The sequence below is a fragment of the Anabrus simplex genome, chromosome 1 (assembly GCF_040414725.1).
Source record: "Anabrus simplex isolate iqAnaSimp1 chromosome 1, ASM4041472v1, whole genome shotgun sequence".
Taxonomy (NCBI): Eukaryota; Metazoa; Arthropoda; class Insecta; order Orthoptera; family Tettigoniidae; genus Anabrus; species Anabrus simplex.
Genome location: NC_090265.1, coordinates 1,571,000,779 through 1,571,021,613, shown reverse-complemented (window position 1 = coordinate 1,571,021,613; position 20,835 = coordinate 1,571,000,779). Strand labels below are relative to the sequence as shown.

The window sequence follows — 20,835 nt, the reverse complement described above, 5'->3', positions numbered from 1 at the left end:
CAAGTGCAGACTCTTACATGAATTAAAGTTATATATATATATATATACAAAATTCCCTACTACAAATTCTTCTTGTAATATTATATTTTTACATATAAATAAATGAAATTACATTATTTACATGATTTCAATATTACGAACTATATTCCGAAAATTTCCTAACCTAAAAATTTGGGGATCTTACATTCATACGGTTACAATATTATTATTATTATTATTATTATTATTATTATTATTATTATTATTATTATTATTATTATTATTATTATTCAGTTCAATTATGCAATGATGATCGCTTGTATGATTGTAGTTAAAGGGCTGCCCTGGGCAATTTCACCATTGTATGTAACATTTGGAGCAGGGTGGGACTATCGTAGTTATTTCTGGAGATTGCGTAGGTGTGTCAACTAATGTCTATATAAGCTGGTCCAGTGTCGTATAGAGTCAGTCAAAAGGATGGAAAGGCCTCAGTCAGTCATTAGTCAGTGGTCATGGGGAGAGTGAGGCCACAGTTGGTCGGTCAGTGCAGATGGAAGGAAAGGCTTGCCATGAAGTCATAGAAGGATAGGCTTGCCAAGAAGTCATATGGATGGAGACACTTGCCAATAAGTGCTGTAATGAGATGATAGTAGTTAGTCATCTGGATGGAGAAGAAGCAGTCAAATTGATACTTAGTCGTCAGTGAAACAAAAAGGATACATCACCAAATTAGGCTGGAGACACCTATAGCAAAACACCAATTCAAAGGAATACGTCGTAATTACATTCAAAGAGTTGAAGGTACAGTCAAGTGAACCAGTGAGGGATACATTTTGTGTATAATTGTTAAATGTCCGGTCAAGAAGAATTCAAATTTTATGCCAAGTTTCTTTTAGTTGCAATGTCATAATTTTATATTCTCATCTGTTTTATCACAGCAGTTTTTACTATTCTTATTGAAATTATTTCAAGAATAAATTTTGTTCTATCAAATTAATTTATTGTTTTATTTCAAGAGTAGAATTATATAACCCCAAATTTAATGGGGAAACAAAACGACAATCTCCTTTTCCCAGAACCTATAAGGTATGTTGTCAAAAGTAAGCTTATTACCCCACATCCTTTTAGTATAAGATGTTCTCACAATGCCACCAAAGATACATTACAAGCAATGCAGAAACAAAAGATAATACAGTAAATTTGTTTGTATATGAGAATTTCTTTCGTGGGAACAACGGAGAAGTAAAATGTCCACGATGCCGGTATCTTGTGTTTTCTGTTGAACAGTAGTTTTGTCATTCAGTTGCTTTTGATTAGTTATGGAGTACAGGAAAAGGAAAAGTTATACCCTAGATTAAAAAGTAAAATTTATATGAGAAGTGGACACTAATCCACACAAAACAAAAACTGAAATTGCTTCAGACTTAGGGATTGCTTATACCACGCTATGTACAGTCATCAGTAAAAGAAACGCTATTTTGGATGAGTTCTTAAAACTGGGCTCAAAATTAACAAAGCACAGCCGTCAGTAAGAAGGAAGGTATGTAGATTTGGAGAAAGCACTATTCACATGGTTCCAGCAAAAGTAGGCTGCAGCTCTACGAATTAGTGGCGACATGCTGAAGGCAAAGGCGATAGATTTAGCTAAAATAATGAGTATCACTGCTGATTTCAAGGCTTCATCAGGATGGCTGCAAAGGATTTAAATATCATCATGGAATCACAGGGAGAAAAATTTCCGGTGACTCAAAAGCTGTGGGCAACGTCACGGTGCAACACTGGAAAGGAGAGGTTCTGCCGGGTATCGTAAACGATTATCAGCCTCCAAACATCTACCGTTGTGATGAGACCGGCCTATTCTACAATCTCCTTCCTAATAAAACATTAGCTGAAAAAGTTGACTCATGCCATGGAGGGATGAAAAGTAAAATTTGTGTAACAGTACTTCTTACCAACAATGCAGATTGATCTGACAAACTTCCTCCACTTGTGATAGGAAAATCGAAGAATCCGATGTCTTTTAAGGGTGCGAAAACAAATCCTATGGAATATGAATCCAACAGAAATTCTTGGATGACTACACTTATAATGGATCAATGGTTGAAAATGCTGGACATTAAAATGAAAAAGAAACAGAAAAAGATCCTTCTTCTTATGGATCGATGTGCTCCACATCCACCTCAAATCGTTCTGGAGAATGTCTGAGTGGAATTTTTCCCTCCTAACTGTACCAGTGTTCTACAGCCACTTGATTTCAGCATCGTTGCAAATTTCAAAGTGCATTATGGAAAATGCTGCAACACTGAGTGATGCAGGAAATTGAACTTCTCTTCATTAATTTGCTAAAGCCATGGACTTTATTTCGGCTGCCTGGAAGTGCAATCAGCAACTGTTTCCGCAAAGCTGGTGTCTTACTAGAAGAGGCTGCCTCTAATGATGATTATGAGGATGAAGTTTTGTCTGGCAATGTGCTAATGCTAACGGAGGGTGTAATATTCGATACTTTTGTGCATTTCGATGTTAATCTGGCTGTATGTGGAGAACTGCCGGATGAAGAGATTACTGCTGATGTAAGCCAAAAACGCGGTGGTGATGGACCAGCTACAAGCAATAGTGACAGTGATGGAGAATGAGATAACGACTTGAATCTTGAAACACCTGAACTGAGTGAAGTGTTAAGTGTAATTGATGTGTGTAGGCGTTACATCAATGCAAAACGTTGTAGTGAAAATGCTTTGAAATTAATGCAAGAAAAGTGAAACGAGCCAAACTGTCTGATTTCTTTAAGGCTGGACCAAGTTCAAAATAATATTTTCTGTCTTAATGTATTTATTATTTGCAAGGATTTACACATGTAGGTCTATTCCATTGGTTTCTCAGTAAATATGTGATGTATTGTGCAAGTCTGATTTCTAAGTAATTCTGAGTTGTTGTTTGAGTCATCAGTCCATAGACCAGTTTGATGCAGCCCTCCATGCTACCCTATCCTGTGCTAACCTTTTCACTTCTACGTAACTACTGCATCCTACATCTGCTCTAATCTGCTTGTCATATTCAAACCTTGGTCTACCCCTACTGTTCTTACCACCTACACTTCCTTTAAAAACCAACTGCTCAAGACCTGGGTGTCTTAAGATGTGTCCTATCATTTTATCTCTTCTTCTTGTCAAATTTAGCCAAATCGATCTCCTCTCGCCAATTCGATTCAGTATCTCTCCATTCGTGATTCGATCAATCCATCTCACCTTCAGCATTCTTCTGTAACACCATATTTCAAAAGCTTCTATTCTCTTTCTTTCTGAGCTAGTTATCGTCCATGTTTCACTTCCATACCATGCCACGCTCCACACGAAAGTCTTCAAAAACATCTTTCTAATTCCTATATCAATGTTTGAAGTGAGCAAATTTCTTTTCTTAAGAAAGCTCTTCCTTGCTTGTGCTAGTTTGCATTTTATGTCCTCCTTACTTCTGCAATCATTTGTTATTTTACTACCCAAGTAACAATATTCATCTACTTCCTTTAAGACTTCATTTCCTAATCTAATATTTCCTGCATCACCTGCCTTCATTCGAATGCACACCATTACTTTTGTTTTGGACTTAATTATTTTCATCTTGTACTCCTTACCAAAGACTTCATCCATACCATTCAGCAGCTTCTCGAGATCTTCTGCAGTCTCAGATAAAATAACAATATCATAGGCAAATCTCAAGGTTTTGATTTCCTCTCCTTGGATTATGATTCCCTTTCCAAATTCCTCTTTGATTTCCTTTACTGCCTGTTCTATGTAAACATTGAAGAGGAGGGGGGACAAACTGCAGCCTTGCCTCACTCCTTTCTGGATTGCTGCTTCTTTATCAAAGCCCTCGGTTCTTCAAATCAAAATCAAAATCTCTTTATTTGCAAATGAGGTGTCTACCTCGGTGGCAAATGGTACACTAAAATACATTATTGTCAAGCACTAAATATTAAATTACCAAGAGAAGAAAATTTTTCCTATAATACAATATTATACAGTTTACGCTAACAATGTTTTCTATTAACACACAGCTCATCCTTAATAAATTTATATTGTTTACAAAATTCTAATTATAATATCTCCTGTACTACTTACAAATATAGTCAACTGATATACAGTATGTGGAATTGCTTCAAATGATACTATAAAACTGGTATAACATTAATATTTACATTGCATTTATTTATTTACTTTTTTTTTTTTTTTACCCGTTCTGGATCCTAAGTAGCATAACGACCTGCTGCGTCTTAACCAGAGCCCCTTTTGCCACCACTTTTCAGAGTTCCTGAAGGGCCTTCACAGCTACCGTAGCGGTCCCAGGGCCCTCGAAGTCCCCACTGTACTTCACCCCTACAGGCAGTCTCCTACTTTGGCTGTCCAAACTCCTTAGACCAGGGGATGGAATTAATTTATTCACACACATTTTTTTTATTTACAATAACCTGCACCGGTCGAATGCCCTCTAACACTTCATTTATTTTCTCTGTTGCTGTTTATTCTCTTCTTGAATATCTGTACAGATTTTGGAAAAGGATCAAACACTACCGCTGGTAAACTGTTCCACTCCTTCACACCCTTCCCAATGAATGAAAATTTACCCCAATCGCTTCTGCTAAAATTCCTTCTAATTTTATATTTGTGGTCAGTCCTGCCGATATAATTATTTTCCAACTGAAGCCTCTCACGGATATCTCCCCATGCTTCTTCTCCTGTATAGGCTCTATATAATCCTGTAAGTCTAGTTTTCTCCCTTCTCTTACTTAAAGTTTCCCACCCAAGTTCCTTTAACATTTCTGATACACTACTCTTTCTCCTGAAATCCCCTGTTACAAATCTTGCTGCTTTCCTCTGCACACTATCTATTTCTTTTATTAGGTATTCTTGGTGAGGATCCCAAACACTGTTTGCATATTCCAATAATGGACGAACCATACTCGAGTAACTTTTTTATTTTAATTCTTTGTTGCATCCTTTAAGTAGCCTCATTATGACATGTAATGAACTGTATGCTTTCCCAACAATGTCATCAATATGACCCTTCCAGTGCAAATTACTTTCAAATCTCACACCTAAGTATTTGCACTTGCCTTCTTTTGGGATAACTACCTCATCCAAAGTATATTCAAATTCAGTTTTAAAGCTCCTGTTTGTAAAAGTTGTTCTTATCACTGCAGACTGATTTTTATACAGATTGTAGATAATTCTTCATTCTCGGTATCTGATCCTAATCACCTTCAGAATTGTAAATAGCTTGGTCCAATCAACATTATCGAATGTCTTTTCTAGATCTACGAATGTCATGTACGTGGGCTTGTCCTTCTTGATTCGATCCTCTAAGATCAGTCGTAAAGTCAGGATTGCTTCACGTGTTCCTACATTTCTTCTGAAGCCAAATTGATCTTCTCCCAACTCAGCTTCAACTTGTTTTTCCATTCTTCTGCAAATAATACGTGTTAAAATTTTGCAGGCATGAGATACTAAACTAATGGTGCGGTAGTTTTCACACCTGTCAGCACCGGCTTTCTTGGGAATAGGCATAACAACATTCTGCCAAAAATCAGATGGGACTTCTCTTGTCTTATACATCTTGCACACTAAATGGAATAACCTTGCCATGCTGCTTTCTCATAAGGCAGTCAGTAATTCAGAAGGAATGTCATCAATTCCAGGCGCCTTGTTTCTATTTAGGTCTCTCACAGCTCTGTCAAACTCATCATCATCATCATCATCATCATCATCATCATCATCATTTCCCTTTATCCAGCTGTAGCCGGGTAGGGGCAAATATGGTTCCTCTGCACTTGCTTCGGTCTTTCCACCACTCCTCCTCCAACACTGTGTCCCAGTCCAGGTTTCTTTCTATAATGCTGCGTTGGATGGTATCCTGCCATCTCAATCGTGGTCGTCCACGGCCTCTCCTTCCTTGGATTTGCATTTCCATCACCCTTTTTGGCATTCTTTCGTCGCTCATTCGCTTTATGTGCCCAAACCATCTTAGTCGGCTCTTCTCTATTCTATCATTCATTTTTTCCACTCCAATTTCTTCCCAGATTTTCTCATTCCTTATTTTGTCTCTTCTACTCTTCTGTATCATACTCCTCAAGAATTTCATTTCGGCTGCCTGTATTCGACTCTCATCCTTCTTTGGCATTGTCCAAGTTTGTGCTCCGTAAGTTGTTATGGGTACGTAATACATCTTGTACATAGTATCCTTTGCTTCCATTGGCACATCCTTGTCCCATAACATATTTCTTACACTATGATAGAAACAACTTCCAGCTTGAATCCTTTTACTAATCTCAGCATCCAGTCGAGCATTCTCCATTAATTCACTCCCCAGGTATTTAAACATTTCCACTACTTCCAGGGGCTTGTCTGCAAGTCTAATCTGACCTTTCCCTTCTTTCTCCCCTCTAGTCATAACAAGAGTTTTACTCTTTTCTACACTTATTTTCAATCCACATTCTTCAATCTTCCCATTCACCACATTCAACTGTTCTTGAACCTTCCTGTCATCTTCTCCCCAAATCACAATATCATCTGCAAATAACATCATGTTCATTTCCCTTCCTCCATATGCTGCTTTTGCTGTTCTCATGATGTCATCCATTACTATTGTAAACAGGATTGGTGATAGAACACTTCCCTGTCTCAGCCCACTAGTTATTTTGAACCAACTTGTCCTGCCAACTTGTGTTTGAACGCAACTACAACATTCCTTATACAATGCCATGATCATTTTTATTAATCCCTGTCCAATTCCTTTTTGCACCAGACTGTCCCAAACTTTCGTCCTAGGGACACTGTCATATGCCTTTTCAATATCAATGAATGTCATCACCATATCATTCCTGTACTCCCAATGCTTTTCCATTAGTTGTCTCATAATGAAAATGGGCTCTATTGTTGACCTTCCACTTCTGAAACCAAACTGATTTTCCTGTATCTGCTTCTCAACCCTCAACCTTATTCTACTTTCCAGTATCCTTTCCATTATCTTAGCAACATGGGATATTAGAGTAATTCCCCTGTAGTTCTTCAAAACTTTATCACCTTTCTTGAAAATTGGGATGATTATTCCTTTTTGCCAATCCTCAGAGACCTCCTTATTTTCCCAGACATTCCTGAGAACCCGATATGTCCACTGCAGGCCTAAAGCTCCAGCTGCCTTTATCATCTCCACTGAAATTTCATCTATTCCAGCAGTTTTTCCATTCTTCATCTTTCTTACTGCCTTTTCAATTTCATTCATTGTAATTTCTTTATCCATTTCTTCGTCAACTAATTGCCTTTCGTGGTCGTCCATTGAATGACTGTCATCCGTTCTTATGTTCAGCAGCTTCTGAAAATTCTCCATCTATTTCTTATTTCTGCTGACTTTGTTAAAATTATGCCACCTTCATCCTTCACAAATCTGGTGTTTACTTGATCTCTCTTTTTGTTTCTTAAGATACCATACAGTAATTTCTTGCTGTCCTGCATATCACCTCGCAATGTCTGTGTGAATAAGGCCCAGCTTTTCCTCTTTTCTTCCTCCACTACTTTCTTGGCCAAATTCTTTGCCTCCACATATTTTCTTCTACTTTCTTCAGTCTTAGATGTTTTCCATGCTTTCCATGCTATTTTCTTTTCCTTCACTTTAATCTTTACCCTATCATTCCACCAGTGTGTTTCTTTGTCTTTCACATTTCCTGATGTTCTACCACACACCTTTTCTGCACATCCAACCAGTGCTTCCTTAAATCTTTTCCATTCCTCTTCAACATTCCCCACCTCTGTCTTGGGTACCAAGGGTATTATTTCCCTTTGAAATTCTTCTTGTATGCTTTTCTCTCTTCTTAATTGGGGTTTTTCAGTCTTTCCAACTTTCAATTTTCCTATCACAACTCTATGATCTCCACCAAAGGCTTCTTCAGGCATGGCTGTTACATCTACAAGGTTCTTCCGGTGTTCTTTCTCTATGATTATATAATCAATCATGGTCTTTGTTCGTCTGTCTCCCCAGCCATACCTTGTAATCTTCTGACTGTTCTTCTTCCTAAACCAGGTGTTTCCAACAATCATTTGATTCCTCATACAAAAATCCACCAACAACTCGCCTTCTGGATTTACATTTCCATATCCAAAGGGCCCTACAACATCTTCCTTTCCTTGTCTTTCCATTCCAACTTGTGCATTTAGATCTCCCATCAATAGTACTTTCTTATCTTCTGTCTGTCTCTCCACTTCCTCTAAGAAGTCCTCTAGATGTTCATCTATGCAACCAGTTTGTGGGGCATACAACTGAAATAGATCTTTCACGCCATTTTCAAACTGGAGTCTCATCATCATCATCATCATCATCATCCTATCGCTGAAGTACTTTGTATATTCCAGATATTCTTGGATTTCTCTTCTAAGTATGATGGCCACTCCATTTTTTGCTTCAGGTCCTCCGCTGTAATACAGCCTGTATCCTTCTCTCAGAGGGATCTCCCCTGTACCCCTCTTCTTGGTCTCACACAGTCCAAGTATGGCTATATCTTTTTCTATCATGAAGTCAACCAGTTCTTCTGTCTTTCCCGTCAGTGTCAGTACATTAACTGTTGCAATTTTGATGTCGTTTGGTGCTGGTTGCCGATTTTTCACAGTTCCCCCAGCACCTGAAGAGCTGCGCGTCGCTTTTAGCAGGGGACGCCCTAACCTTTTCCGAGGCACCATATCTGCTTTGTCCATATAGGCTATTGTTACGATGGGCTCGCCACACCCAAAGGCATTTTATACCTACTGCCAGGTTCAAAATTAGGCCGCCCCTAACATGGAGACAGACGCCTTTCGTAGCCGCTCCTCTGGAGTACAGACGCTACAGGTATGCCCCTTCCGCCATCTCCGCCATACCGAAGTCCACCTTCTCCGCCGTAGATGCCGTTGAGGTCTTCACTCGTAACCCTGAGCTGGGATCCATACCAGATGTTACACACCGGGTCAGTGTGCTCTGGGACTCACATAGGCAGGGGCGCCACTCCCTGGGTAGGGCTGCCTCCGAAGAGCGTCCCTACCTGCTACCACATCTGCTGTCAAACTCTGACCTCAAAATTGGGTCTCCCATTTCATCAGCATCAACAGCCTCTTCTTGTTCCAGAACCAAATTATCTACATCTTTACCTTGATACAACTGTTGGATATGTTCTTGCCATATTTCTGCTTTGTCTTCCTTCCCTAGAAGTGGCTTTCCATCTGAGCTCTTAATATTCATACACCTAGATTTCCTTTCTTCAAAGGTTTCCTTGATTTTCCTGTATGCAGCATCTACCTTTCCCGGGACCATACAACCTTCGACATCCTTGCACTTCTCCTTCAGCCATTCTTCCTTAGCTACTTTGTACTTTCTATCCACTTGATTCTTTAGTCGCATGTATTCTTTTCTGCCCTCTTCATTTCTAGCATTCTTGTATTTTCGTCGTTCATTAATCAGGTCGTAGTATCTCCTGAGTTATCCACTGATTCTTACTTGATCTTTTCTTCCTTCCTAACATCTCTTCAGCAGCCCTACTGACTTCATTTTTCTTAGACTATCAACTCTTCCTCTATTGTGTTTCCTTCGGCCTTTTCATTTAGCCCTTGTGCCACATGTTCCTTGAAACAATCCCTCACACTCTTTTCTTTCAACTTGTCTAGATCCCATCTTTTTGCATTCTTTTCTTTCTTCAGTTTCTTCAACTTCAGATGGCTTTTCATGACCAACAAGTTGTGGTCAGAGTCCACGTCTGCTCCTGGGAAAGTTTTGCAATCCAGCACCTGGTTTCTGAATCTCTGCCTAATTATAATGAAGTCTATTTAATATCTTACAGTGTCTCCAGGTTTCGTCCAGATATACAGCCGTCGTTTGAACCAAGTATTGGCAAGGACTAAATTATTATCAGTGCGGAATTCAACCAGCCGACTGCATCTTTCGTTCCTTTGTCTCAGTCCGAATTCTCCTACTGTATTACCTTCTCCTCCTTGGCCTACCACTGCATTCCAGTCTCCCATCACAATTAGATTCTCGTCACCTTTTACATATTGTATTAAATGTTCTATCTCTTCATATATTCTTTCAATTTCCTCGTCATCTGCTGAACTAGTAGGCATATAGACCTGCACTATTGTGGTGGGCACTGGTTTGGTGTCTATCTTGACAACAATAATTCTTTCACTATGCTGGTCATAGTAGCTTACCCGCTGCCCTATTTTCTTATTCATTATTAAACCAACTCCTGCATTTCCCTTGTTTGATTTCGTGTTCTTAATTCGGTAGTCATCTGACCTGTTCTTCCTGCCAACGTACTTCACTTATACCAACTACATCTAATTTTAGTCTATCCATCTCCCTTTTCAGATTCTCTAACCTACCACAACGATTCAAACTACTAACATTCCACGCTCCGACTTGCAGAATGTCAGTATCCATCTTCCTGATGATCGCCCCCTCTCGTGTAGTCCCCACCCGGAGATCCGAATGGGGGACTCGTTTACCTCCGGAATATTTTACCTGAGAGGAAGCCATCATCAGTACATCATTCATACAGAGAGAGCTGCATGTCCTCGGGAGTTAGTTACGGCTGTATTTTCCCGTTGCTTTCAGCCGTGTAGCAGTGTCAACACAGCTAAGCCATGTTGAGTATTATTACAAGGCCATATCAGTCAATCATCCAGACTGCCGCCCTTGCAACTTCCAAAAGGCTGCTACTGCCCTTTCGATGAACCATTCGTTAGTCTGGTCTCTCAACAGATACCCACCCAATATGGTTGCACCTGCAGCTCGACTATCTGCGTCATTGGGACACGCAAGCCTCCCCACCGTGGCAAGGTCACATGGTTCATAGAGGAGGAATTCTGAGTTACAAGTACAGGGTGTTTACAAATGAATATCGGAGTTTTAACGCCTTATAATATTGAATACGTTAAACTTACAGTTATACATTATATGTCAAATGAAAGAGCAACTCAAACAGTTTTGTTTGTTGGCACCAGTGCGCATGTACGTGTAATGGTTTCGCCGCAATCCGCTAGACAGCGGTAGTAGTACGTCGTTATGCCAGTGAGGTGGCGCACCATCTTGATGGAAAATTAAGTTCTCTGGCTCATTTTCTCATTTTCTTCCAACTGAGGGAAGAGCCATTGCTTTAGTGTATCGAGGTAAGAAGTACCAGTTACAGTACGTTCACCATAAAAGAAAGGCCCATAAACCTTACGCCGGGATACGGCACAAAAACATTCACTTTAGGGGAATCTCGTTGCATTTGTACCAACTCGTGAGGATTTTCTGAGCCCCAGATGCGCACATTATGAGTGGTTACATGTCCACTAAGGTGAAAGACCGATTCATCACTGAAAACAACACGATTCATAAACTCATAATCATGTAACAACATGTCGTTTGCAAAGTTGGCACGTAATCTGTGGTCTGCCGGCTTTAGAGCCTGTAATAACTGTTAACGGTAAGGACGTAGCTGTAAGCGTTTTCTTACAACTTTCCAAACGGTCGATGCAGGAAGTTGTAATTCACGACTAGCCTTCCGGACTGATTTCTTTGGGCTACGAGTGAATGACTCTCTCACTCGCTCAACAGTCTCTTCACTTAATCTTGGTCGTCCCTTGCTCTTCCCTTTACAAAGGCAACCGGTGTCTTCAAACTTATGATACCATCTGCGAATATTATTATCACTTGGAGGATCACAACCGAACATAATGCGGAACGCACATTGCACAGTAACTACAGATTCTGTATTTGCAAACTGCAAAACACAAAAAGCTTTCTGTTCACTAGTCGCCATCTTTGCTACTACCGCTGTCTAGCGGATTGCGGCGAAACCATTGCGCGTACATGCGCACTGGTGCCAATAAACAAAACTGTTTGAGTTGCTCTTTCATTTGACATATAATGTATAACTGTAAGTTTAATGTATTCAATATTATAAGGCGTTAAAACTCCGATATTCATTTGTAAACACTCTGTATTCTTTTCTCTTCCCCTTGATATACGTATAAGTCAGGTTCAACTGTGTTTGAAAGTGTTCAAATACGTCAGTCTTGTGTCAGTAGATTTACTGGCTTGTAAAAGAACTCCTGCGGGACAAAATTCTGGCGCCTTGTGTTTCCAAAAACCGCAAAAGTAGCTAGTGGGATGTAAAGCAAGTAACATTACTATTATTATTAAAATTATTGGTCAATGTCCCTGTTATGGGGTAAAGTGGATGAAAAAAGTCTGTACAAAACCTAATTCATGATATTCAGAAATTACCAGTTGACAATTTGAAAACCCAGTAAAAGTATGAAGGATGAGCTCTCCACCTAATCGATACTTTATTTTACATAGTGTCAATATTATTTACATAAGAAGACAGTACCTGTTTCGACCTGTAAATAGGTCATCTTCAGCTGCTAGAGAACCTACTTAATAGCGACTGTACAGAATAAATCCTACTGAAGTTAAAATTAAACAAGGATGTCAATAAATAAACATGATACCACTATTCTAAAATTACTTATTGTTAAGATATATACATATGGTACAGTTTTGGGGTTAAGGGACTATTTTCAAAAATTACATTTACTTACTGCAGTAAGTTCAAAAAGCAGGCAAAGCAGACAGAGCTTAAATCTACCGCACTATTCCTTCTAGAAGAATATGACACAACATGTTTTCTCATAATTTCGAGAGTCTCCAATAGCTTATTTACAATGAAAGGAATTTTCTACACAATTCCAGTGGCAAGATGTGTTGTTCTGGACTATTACAGTGTGTTGCACAACATTATGCTGGATTTATACATCATATTTACAGGTAATAAATAATTATATATTATTAAGTATGTGTTCTTACATTAAGTAAACTCATATTAATAAACATACAGCAGATGTTTCATAACTTAACCACAAATAATACCATCATGATTTATACCAAATAAAGTCTGTACACAATTACATAAATAATAATAATAAATATTAATACTACAAGATGTAAAAAACTTTATAGCCACACCTCACAAGTAATAATAATAATAATAATAATAATAATAATAATAATAATAATAATAATAATAATAATCAAGCTCAATATTTCTATTATTTACGTATAGGTTAGAGAATTAATTCCAAGTGATACTAGTCCATTACTCTTGCATCGTACAGAAGGTGAATGATATACAGACAAATGAATTTAAATTTACTAAATTTACTGTGAGCAAATAGATTATCTACGAGACATTGTATGATCTAGGATCCAAGGCTTAGTTCAATGGGGACTTTTGTAAATTCATATATGCCAGTTAGTGCAATAAAAGCTGTTACTTTTCGATTTTCGTCATTTAATGTGATTTGATGGTAGGCAGAATTTAAATCCAAACTGAAAAAGTATTTGGCATTAGAGAAACGATGAAAAGCATTTTGCAATTTAGTAATAGGTTATGAATCATACACAATTTTAGCATTAACCTTTCTATAAACAATTAAGAAACAGGAGGATCCATCTGGTTTATCCATAATGAAAGTAGGAGATGTGTAATTAGATTTAGAAGGTACAGTGGTGGAATCTAATAACATCTAATAAACATCAGTTTATTCATAACCTGCATCCGAGGGGGACTTAGATGATAAGAGAGGAGAGCTAAAAGGAATGGTATTGAGAGATCAATATGAGCAGTATAATCACAAACCGTACCTAATTTGGTTGAAATAACATCAGAAAAGGTAGTGAATAATTGATTGATCTTTTGATTATACTAGAGTACCATAAAGAACTTAATACAAATTACAATACTGGTCAGAGGTTGGATAATCAAACTTATTAACCAATGGTATGTGAATTTCAGGTTGAAAGTTGAAAGAAATTGAAGAGGCCACAGAGTTACAAATTAATTCAGTATAATGAAAAAAATTCAGAGAAAGGAAGGTTGTGTATAACTTGGAACTTATGTTACCAGGAGAACTGGTTAAGCTTAACAGTAAGCTGAATGACTCCAATTTTTAAGGTATTATTAGAGAGTGGGATACATTGAGTAGTTGTAGGTGCAAGTTGCAAATTGAGATATAACTGTGTTAAATTGTTGATAAGGGTATCACTAATTAGGGAGATAGAAGCTCCAGAATCTATTAGGGCAATAGTAGGAATTTCACTTTCAACTGCTGAACATGATCATATCACCTTCGACAAGGAATTCTATTGATTAGCACTCTTTCAGAGTGGATAAAAATAGGATCACTTGAGTCCAACGCCCTGTGGGTGGGGGATGCAGATGAAGAATACACCCACAGTATCCCCTGCCTGTCGTAAGGGGCGACCAAAGGATGATTGTTTTAGAACCATGAAACTACTTGTGATTAGTACCACCACGCAGGGAACACCATGGGTCGCTTTTACTTGCGTGTAGTACCTTTATGTTAGGTACCAAATAGGTTTGGGATTAGTAGCAACGGAGTGCGTTGCCGGCTTCTACAGAACCTGTGATTGGTAACACTTTGGGAGCGACACCATGCTTCTGGCTTGCCTATGATTAGTACCCACTATATGAGGAACACCACGGGATAGTGCGGGTCCCTGTGGTTAGTACACGTATGTGATGAACACCATATTTTTGCATTGCCTGTAAATGGCGCCGCAATGTGCGAAACACCATAGGTCTGTATTCCATGTGCGAATTTCATTACCTGTGAATAGTACCATACTATGTGGAATACTGCGAGTCTACGCTACTTTTGATTAGTATCGCAACATGACAAATACCATGGTTCTACTTTCCTGGCGATAAGTACCATTATGAGGGGCCGACGACTTGGATTTTGGACCCATTTAGACTAAAAGCATCATCAATTCATTATTATGCTATAGACGCAGTCCCTTGGTCAGTGATACTATTGTTTCACATCGGTTTCTGTGAATGCGAGACATTGCGGGTCGGTTCCACTGAAATGAAATGTCGTATGGCTTTTAGTGCCGGGATATCCCAGAACGGGTTTGGCTCGCCAGGTGCATGTCTTTCTAGTTGATGCCCGTAGGCGACCTGCGCATCGTGATGAGGATGAAATGATGATGAAGACAACACATACACCCAGCCCCTGTGCCATTGGAATTAACCAATTAAGGTTAAAATCCCCGATCCGGCCAGGAATCGAACCCGGGACCCTCTGAACCGAAGGCCAGTATGCTGACCGCTCAGCCAACGAGTCGGACTGGTTCCACTGATTGTTTTAAATTCATATCCATCAATCCATTCATTCTTCATCCTCACGTTTTGAATTCTGGTCAGTGGAGGATTTTGGACTTTTAATTTGTCATTCCATTTCGTCTCATTTCGTACCATTAGGGGCCGATAACCTCGATGTTAGGCCCCTTCAAACAACAAGCACCATTATCATAATCATCACTTGGAGTCCCCATAGGGATTAATTACAAAGCGTGAAAAATATTCATACCTCGTGCTTCACCCGCCAAGACATAATCCTGATATACAAATTATGTACAGATACTGGAGACAAGCACCAGGGAAGTCATTCTCTCTCTCTCTCTCTCTCTCTCTCTCCCTCCAACAGGCTGAAGAACGTCTCGACGAGCTGAAGACATAATGCAGTATTTATATGTATTGGAGAGAGGAGGACAAAGCGGAGGGGTGGGGTGGGGAGGAATGACACACATTTGAAGGGGTGGAAGAACATTCTGGAAGCTCATAGAAACGTGGAGAATATGAATGGCGATTATGTTATCCGAGGTTTGGCAAAGCTATTCAACTTTCACTAAGAAAGCAACTGCCGCAGAGTTCAGATGCAGTGCCGCTGAGGGGTTATGATGAGTTTTGACGATTTGGCGATTGCTTCGCAATACATCATTCATTCATTCATACAGAGGGAGCTGGATATCCTCGGGAGTTAGTTACGGCTGTAGTTCCCCACTGTTTTCAGCTATATAGCAGTATTAACACAGCTATACCATGTTAAATATTATGACAAGGTCATGTCAGTTAACCATCCAGACTGCCACCCTTGTTCAACTTCCGAAAGGCTGTTACCCCGCTTCGATGAACCCTTTGTTAGTCGGTCTCTCGACAGATACCCTTCCTACATAGTTGCACCTAGAGTTCGGCTATCTGCTACATTGGGACACGCATGCCTCCCCGCCATGGTATCGTCACGTGGATCACAGAGGAAGAGGGTAAAAGCTCTTCCAAAATGTTATTGAAGAATATATGAATTGCAGTTTAACTCGCTTAGTATACAATACTACCTATTTTATATTTTGCTCTAAATTATATTATGTTCCAGGCAGCCAAGGTTTAGTTAAATATTTCTAGGGACACTGAAATGGAGAAGGTTGGAAAACTCTGCCCTAGACCATAAAAGTAGTCTCTTCTCTGAATAACTGACTCTTCAAACTATAAATAAACCTTGTTAACAGTAAATTGGAAAGGAGAAATTTAGTTAAAAGTTTATATTTTCTAACAGTTCTAGGATGTTTATTAATTTTTTTTCTTTCAGGATCAGTCTGAGGGAGATGAAGTCAGTAGCCTCAATTCGTCATACATCCGGAGAAGAAAGTTATTCCATGAAGAAGACAACTTGAACATGAGCACCAACTCCATATCTTCCATAGACAAGGGATATATTAGCTCATGATGCTTGACCTATCTCACATTAGGAATACTGATCATAGAGATGTTCTAAATAATATATTCCTTTCTGCAAGAAATGTGCAAATCATTCAATTTTCAGTGGGATGAATATGATTCCTATGAATGAAATATTAAATATTCCCAAATATTGTGAGACATGTCACGTGCCATGAATTTGAGGGGAGGGTTAAGTAAGATCACTATTTTAACACGAGATATTTGGAGAGGATGAGTTTGAAATTCAACTTCAAGTTGATTATTCAGTATTTTTAATACAGATGGAGATGCCAATTTCAGCAAGGTCTACAGGTGCATGGTAGATCCAGATACATTTAAGGTATATTATCAAAGACTACAGATAATAACACGGCTAAAAGATATGAAAATGAGCATTTCTCTGAGAGAAGACAATTTGAAATAATGATTATCCTTATTAAATGTTTGCTACATTATCTCAAATAATGGAAAACTGAAATGCATCGTCTTAATAATGCCTAACGAACCAGCAATATATTTGTTGAAATAATGTTTTCAACTTTCAGTCTTGTGTAGAATCTATTAACGTCTTTCAAATTACTGACGCGTAGGCTTGCATATGTTTCATGATTCAAGGAGTAATATTTATTCAATAAAAAGGAGGGTTGGAAGAACACAACATACATTGGATTTCCATTAAAATTATTGTGAGTTTTTAAAGAAATATATTTTTTCCTTTAATATTTGGTGACTATACATATAGGTTATAAAAATTTCTTCTGATACCATTGTACATCAGGACGATCAAACTCTTTCCTGTTTAAGGATGGTTAGGTATGGAGCTTTCTTCTTGTATAATATTTTAGTTACTAGGCACAGTCAAAAGGTTTTTGCGACTGTCATGTTCGGTTTAAAACCATATTGGTTTATACGATCATATCATATTATTTTATAGTGGCGGGATACGTTGATGTATTATTAAGAAAAACATTTTGGTGATTTATGAAGCCTTGTTGGAAAATGTGTATGTTTATTGTTTTCAACCATTCGAAAGGACCTTGCAATCACTTCACCCCTACTGTGCTATTATATGCCACCACTTGTATTTTTATCAGTTTTGGCTTTCTTATAACATTGTTTCAGCCATGAATCAGTTTCAGTCCTGATTGGCAGTTCCCATAATTCCAAAATCTGAGATATTACAGCAAAGATTTCCATTGAATTGAGAGCAAGGTTTCAAACTATAATTATTACCCGACCAAGGTGAGTGGAGTCCTGCACAACACAGCACCACTAGTAACAAGTATGATGTCATCGCAGTGCAGTCAGCCAAGGAGAACAACTGGAGCATTAACCAAGAGCGACTACAATACTCAGACCTTAAGGCAGGTATCCATTAGCGGCGATATAGCCGCGAACACGGGCCCTGCACGGGTTGTATGCGATTGTGGTTACGTGTTTAAAGTAATAATTGTGAAATCATTCTTTTGAGTCTGCTTGTGATAGTACTTCTTATTACTTTATTCACTTCGCGCTCCATCACTAGCCGATAACAGAACTTAACTAGACTGTTAGGACAGAAATAAAACTACCCATTTTATTCTTCTTTATTCAAACTACATATATATCATGTGCCTGCTATTTCAGTTAAACAGATTCACAGGGGTTTAGCTAAATCAGTCTCAAAGTTCTGAAGTTTTCCGAACAAATGCAGCATATCAAAGAAAAGTGTTGAAGCAGATCATCTAACTGGACCTATGATCTAATGGTCTTTAATTTTGTTCCATTGATTCTATAATCAGATCAAAAATTTAATTTTTGATCTGATTTTTGATATGCTCTATTGGTGGAAAAGAATCTAATTCCCTCCATGGGAACTTAGAATTTCCATTTGATTCTATAATGCGCATTTTTCACATCTTTAGTCATTCGACAGCCACGCCCCCTAGCTTGTGTGATCACTGGAAACATGGCGGAGAATCGTTCTGTTAGCTTCAGCCAGGCAGCGCTTCAGCATCTCCATGTTATTCTATGTCGTTGAACCTGACTATACGGTAGTTCCGTGCGCCGCGCCAACATCACAGCACTAGTTCACATTTTTTCTGTGGATCCACTCGCCTTGGTTGGGTTATACTTGACTGAAAAGAAGTTCAGGAATTTGAAATCATATAGCTGAATTTTTTGTTTACAAGATGGTCCATTTTTTGAGATGACAATATCTTATTTGTATAAATTGGTTACTTTGGAAGGCCAGGTTCTCCTCTGGTCAGTAGGCCTACTGCTGGTAAACAGTACACTTCTACGCTGCAGATCACTAAATGTTTTATAACATTTTAGTTGAGCAATCTATAGCTCTTTCACTTTACACCCATAGTGAATATATGGTCCAGTTTACAAAATATGGTGTTTACTCTGAAAGCCTAGTATGGAATGGCCACTCCAAGGAAATTTATGGAACAAAGGTAGAAGATAAAGAATGCTGTTGATATTGTATACACTCAGTAATACATGTTGTTCAAAATTTAGTTAGTAGAAGAAAAGGAGTCTTGTGTACACTTGTGCATTCTGCAAGTTGTTTCCCTGTTTAGCAAGAACCATCTAATCCATGGTAAGGGTGGTCCAACACCAACACCATACTAATGCATCCTGCAAGTGTTTGTTACCTTGCAAATCATGTAGCTGAATTCTTTGTTTACAAGATGGTCTTTTTATAAATTGGTTCGACAGACATAGCTAGTAGTTTTTTTTCTTTGGAAGGCCATGTTCTCCTCTGGTCAGTAGGCCTACTGCTGGTAAACAATTCACTTCTGCACTGCAGATCACTAAATGTTTTATAACATTTTAGTTGAGCAATCTATGGCTCTTTCACTTTACACCCATAGTGAATATATGGTCCAGTTTACAAAATATGGTGTTTACTCTGAAAGCCTAGTATGGATTGGCCACTCCAAGGAAATTTATGGAACAAAGGTAGAAGATAAAAAATACTGTTGATATTGTATACACTCAGAAGAAGTAATACATGTTGTTCAAAATTTAGTTGGTAGAAGAGAAGGAGTCTTGTGTACACTTGTGCATTCTACAAGTTGCTTTCCTGTTTAGCAAGAACCATCTATCTCCATGGTAAGGGTTGTCCAACACCATACTAAAGCATCCCGAGAACCATCTATCTCCATGGTAAGGGTTGTCCAACACCATACTAAAGCATCCTGCAAGTGTTTGTTACCTTGAAAATCATATGGTGCAATATTTTGATGTTTTCTTTATACTACCATGTCCTGTGTTTGTACCCATTTTCATGCCCATGGGATGGCTCTTTCATGGTGTATAATTTTTTGCAAATGAGTGTGTGTGTATGTGCATATACTGGAAATTTAAATAATATGGTAATTTAATATCAAACAAAGGTTCAGCAGATGAGGAAATTAACAATTTCTGTCAAGTAATTTGACAAAATATGGAACAAACAAGTGTTACTGAAATGCACGATAGTCGATAGACATACATCAATAGACTGCAAAGCAACACTGCGTCATCCAGACTCAGATGGTGTCATGTTTAAGTTCCCAGCAGCTCTTCATGGAGGGTTGACCATGCAGTGCTGCTATGTTTTTACATGGTTATGGTCCTTTCCCAGATCGACTATGGTAGTGTGGCTTACAGTTTAGCAATAGGATCTACGCTGAATCTTTTAGTTAGTATGTACCATAGTGGAGATAGGCCAACAACCCAAGCTTTCCTTATTAGCCCCATTCCCAGCCTACTCACCAAATCAGAAGTTCCACCTTTAAAAAGAAAGCAGCAGCAGGTACTCGTCACATCTGCTGCCAAAATTCATGCAATGCCGCAACATCCAAGCTATCAATGCATGTTTAATATCAAATACCACCAGAAGTATCAAAACTGACCGTAGGACACATGGCCAGCTGGGATTTGAATAGATACCTTGTTATGATTAAAATCACACATACATATACCATCACCGTAGTCAATAATTAAAATTATATTTTAAATGTTTATTACTACATAACGTCCATACATGTTTCGAGAGCATAAATTCTCTTTTTTTCAGTGGTTATATAAATTGCATAAAAATCTAAGATCTATTATCTATAAAATTATATTATGCACCGTCATATGGTTACAGATCTACTTATAAACTGTAAATCAACTCATTCTAACATCTCCCGGTTAAACTACAATCTGTGTTAATAATCAAACGAAGAAAATAAGTAACA

General features: G+C 38.4%; 1 protein-coding gene across 1 annotated transcript in view; it reads left to right on the top strand.

Moving 5' to 3' along the window:
* The window catches only part of bora (aurora kinase A activator-like protein bora), a 321,188-nt gene extending 301,787 nt beyond the window's left edge, over positions 1 to 19,401 (top strand). The window contains exon 8 of the mRNA XM_067153480.2: positions 16,488 to 19,401. Coding sequence (XP_067009581.1) covers positions 16,488 to 16,625 — 138 coding nt within the window. The 3' untranslated portion in view covers positions 16,626 to 19,401. The remainder of the gene's footprint in view (positions 1 to 16,487) is intronic.
* The last annotated feature ends 1,434 nt before the right edge of the window (positions 19,402 to 20,835 follow it).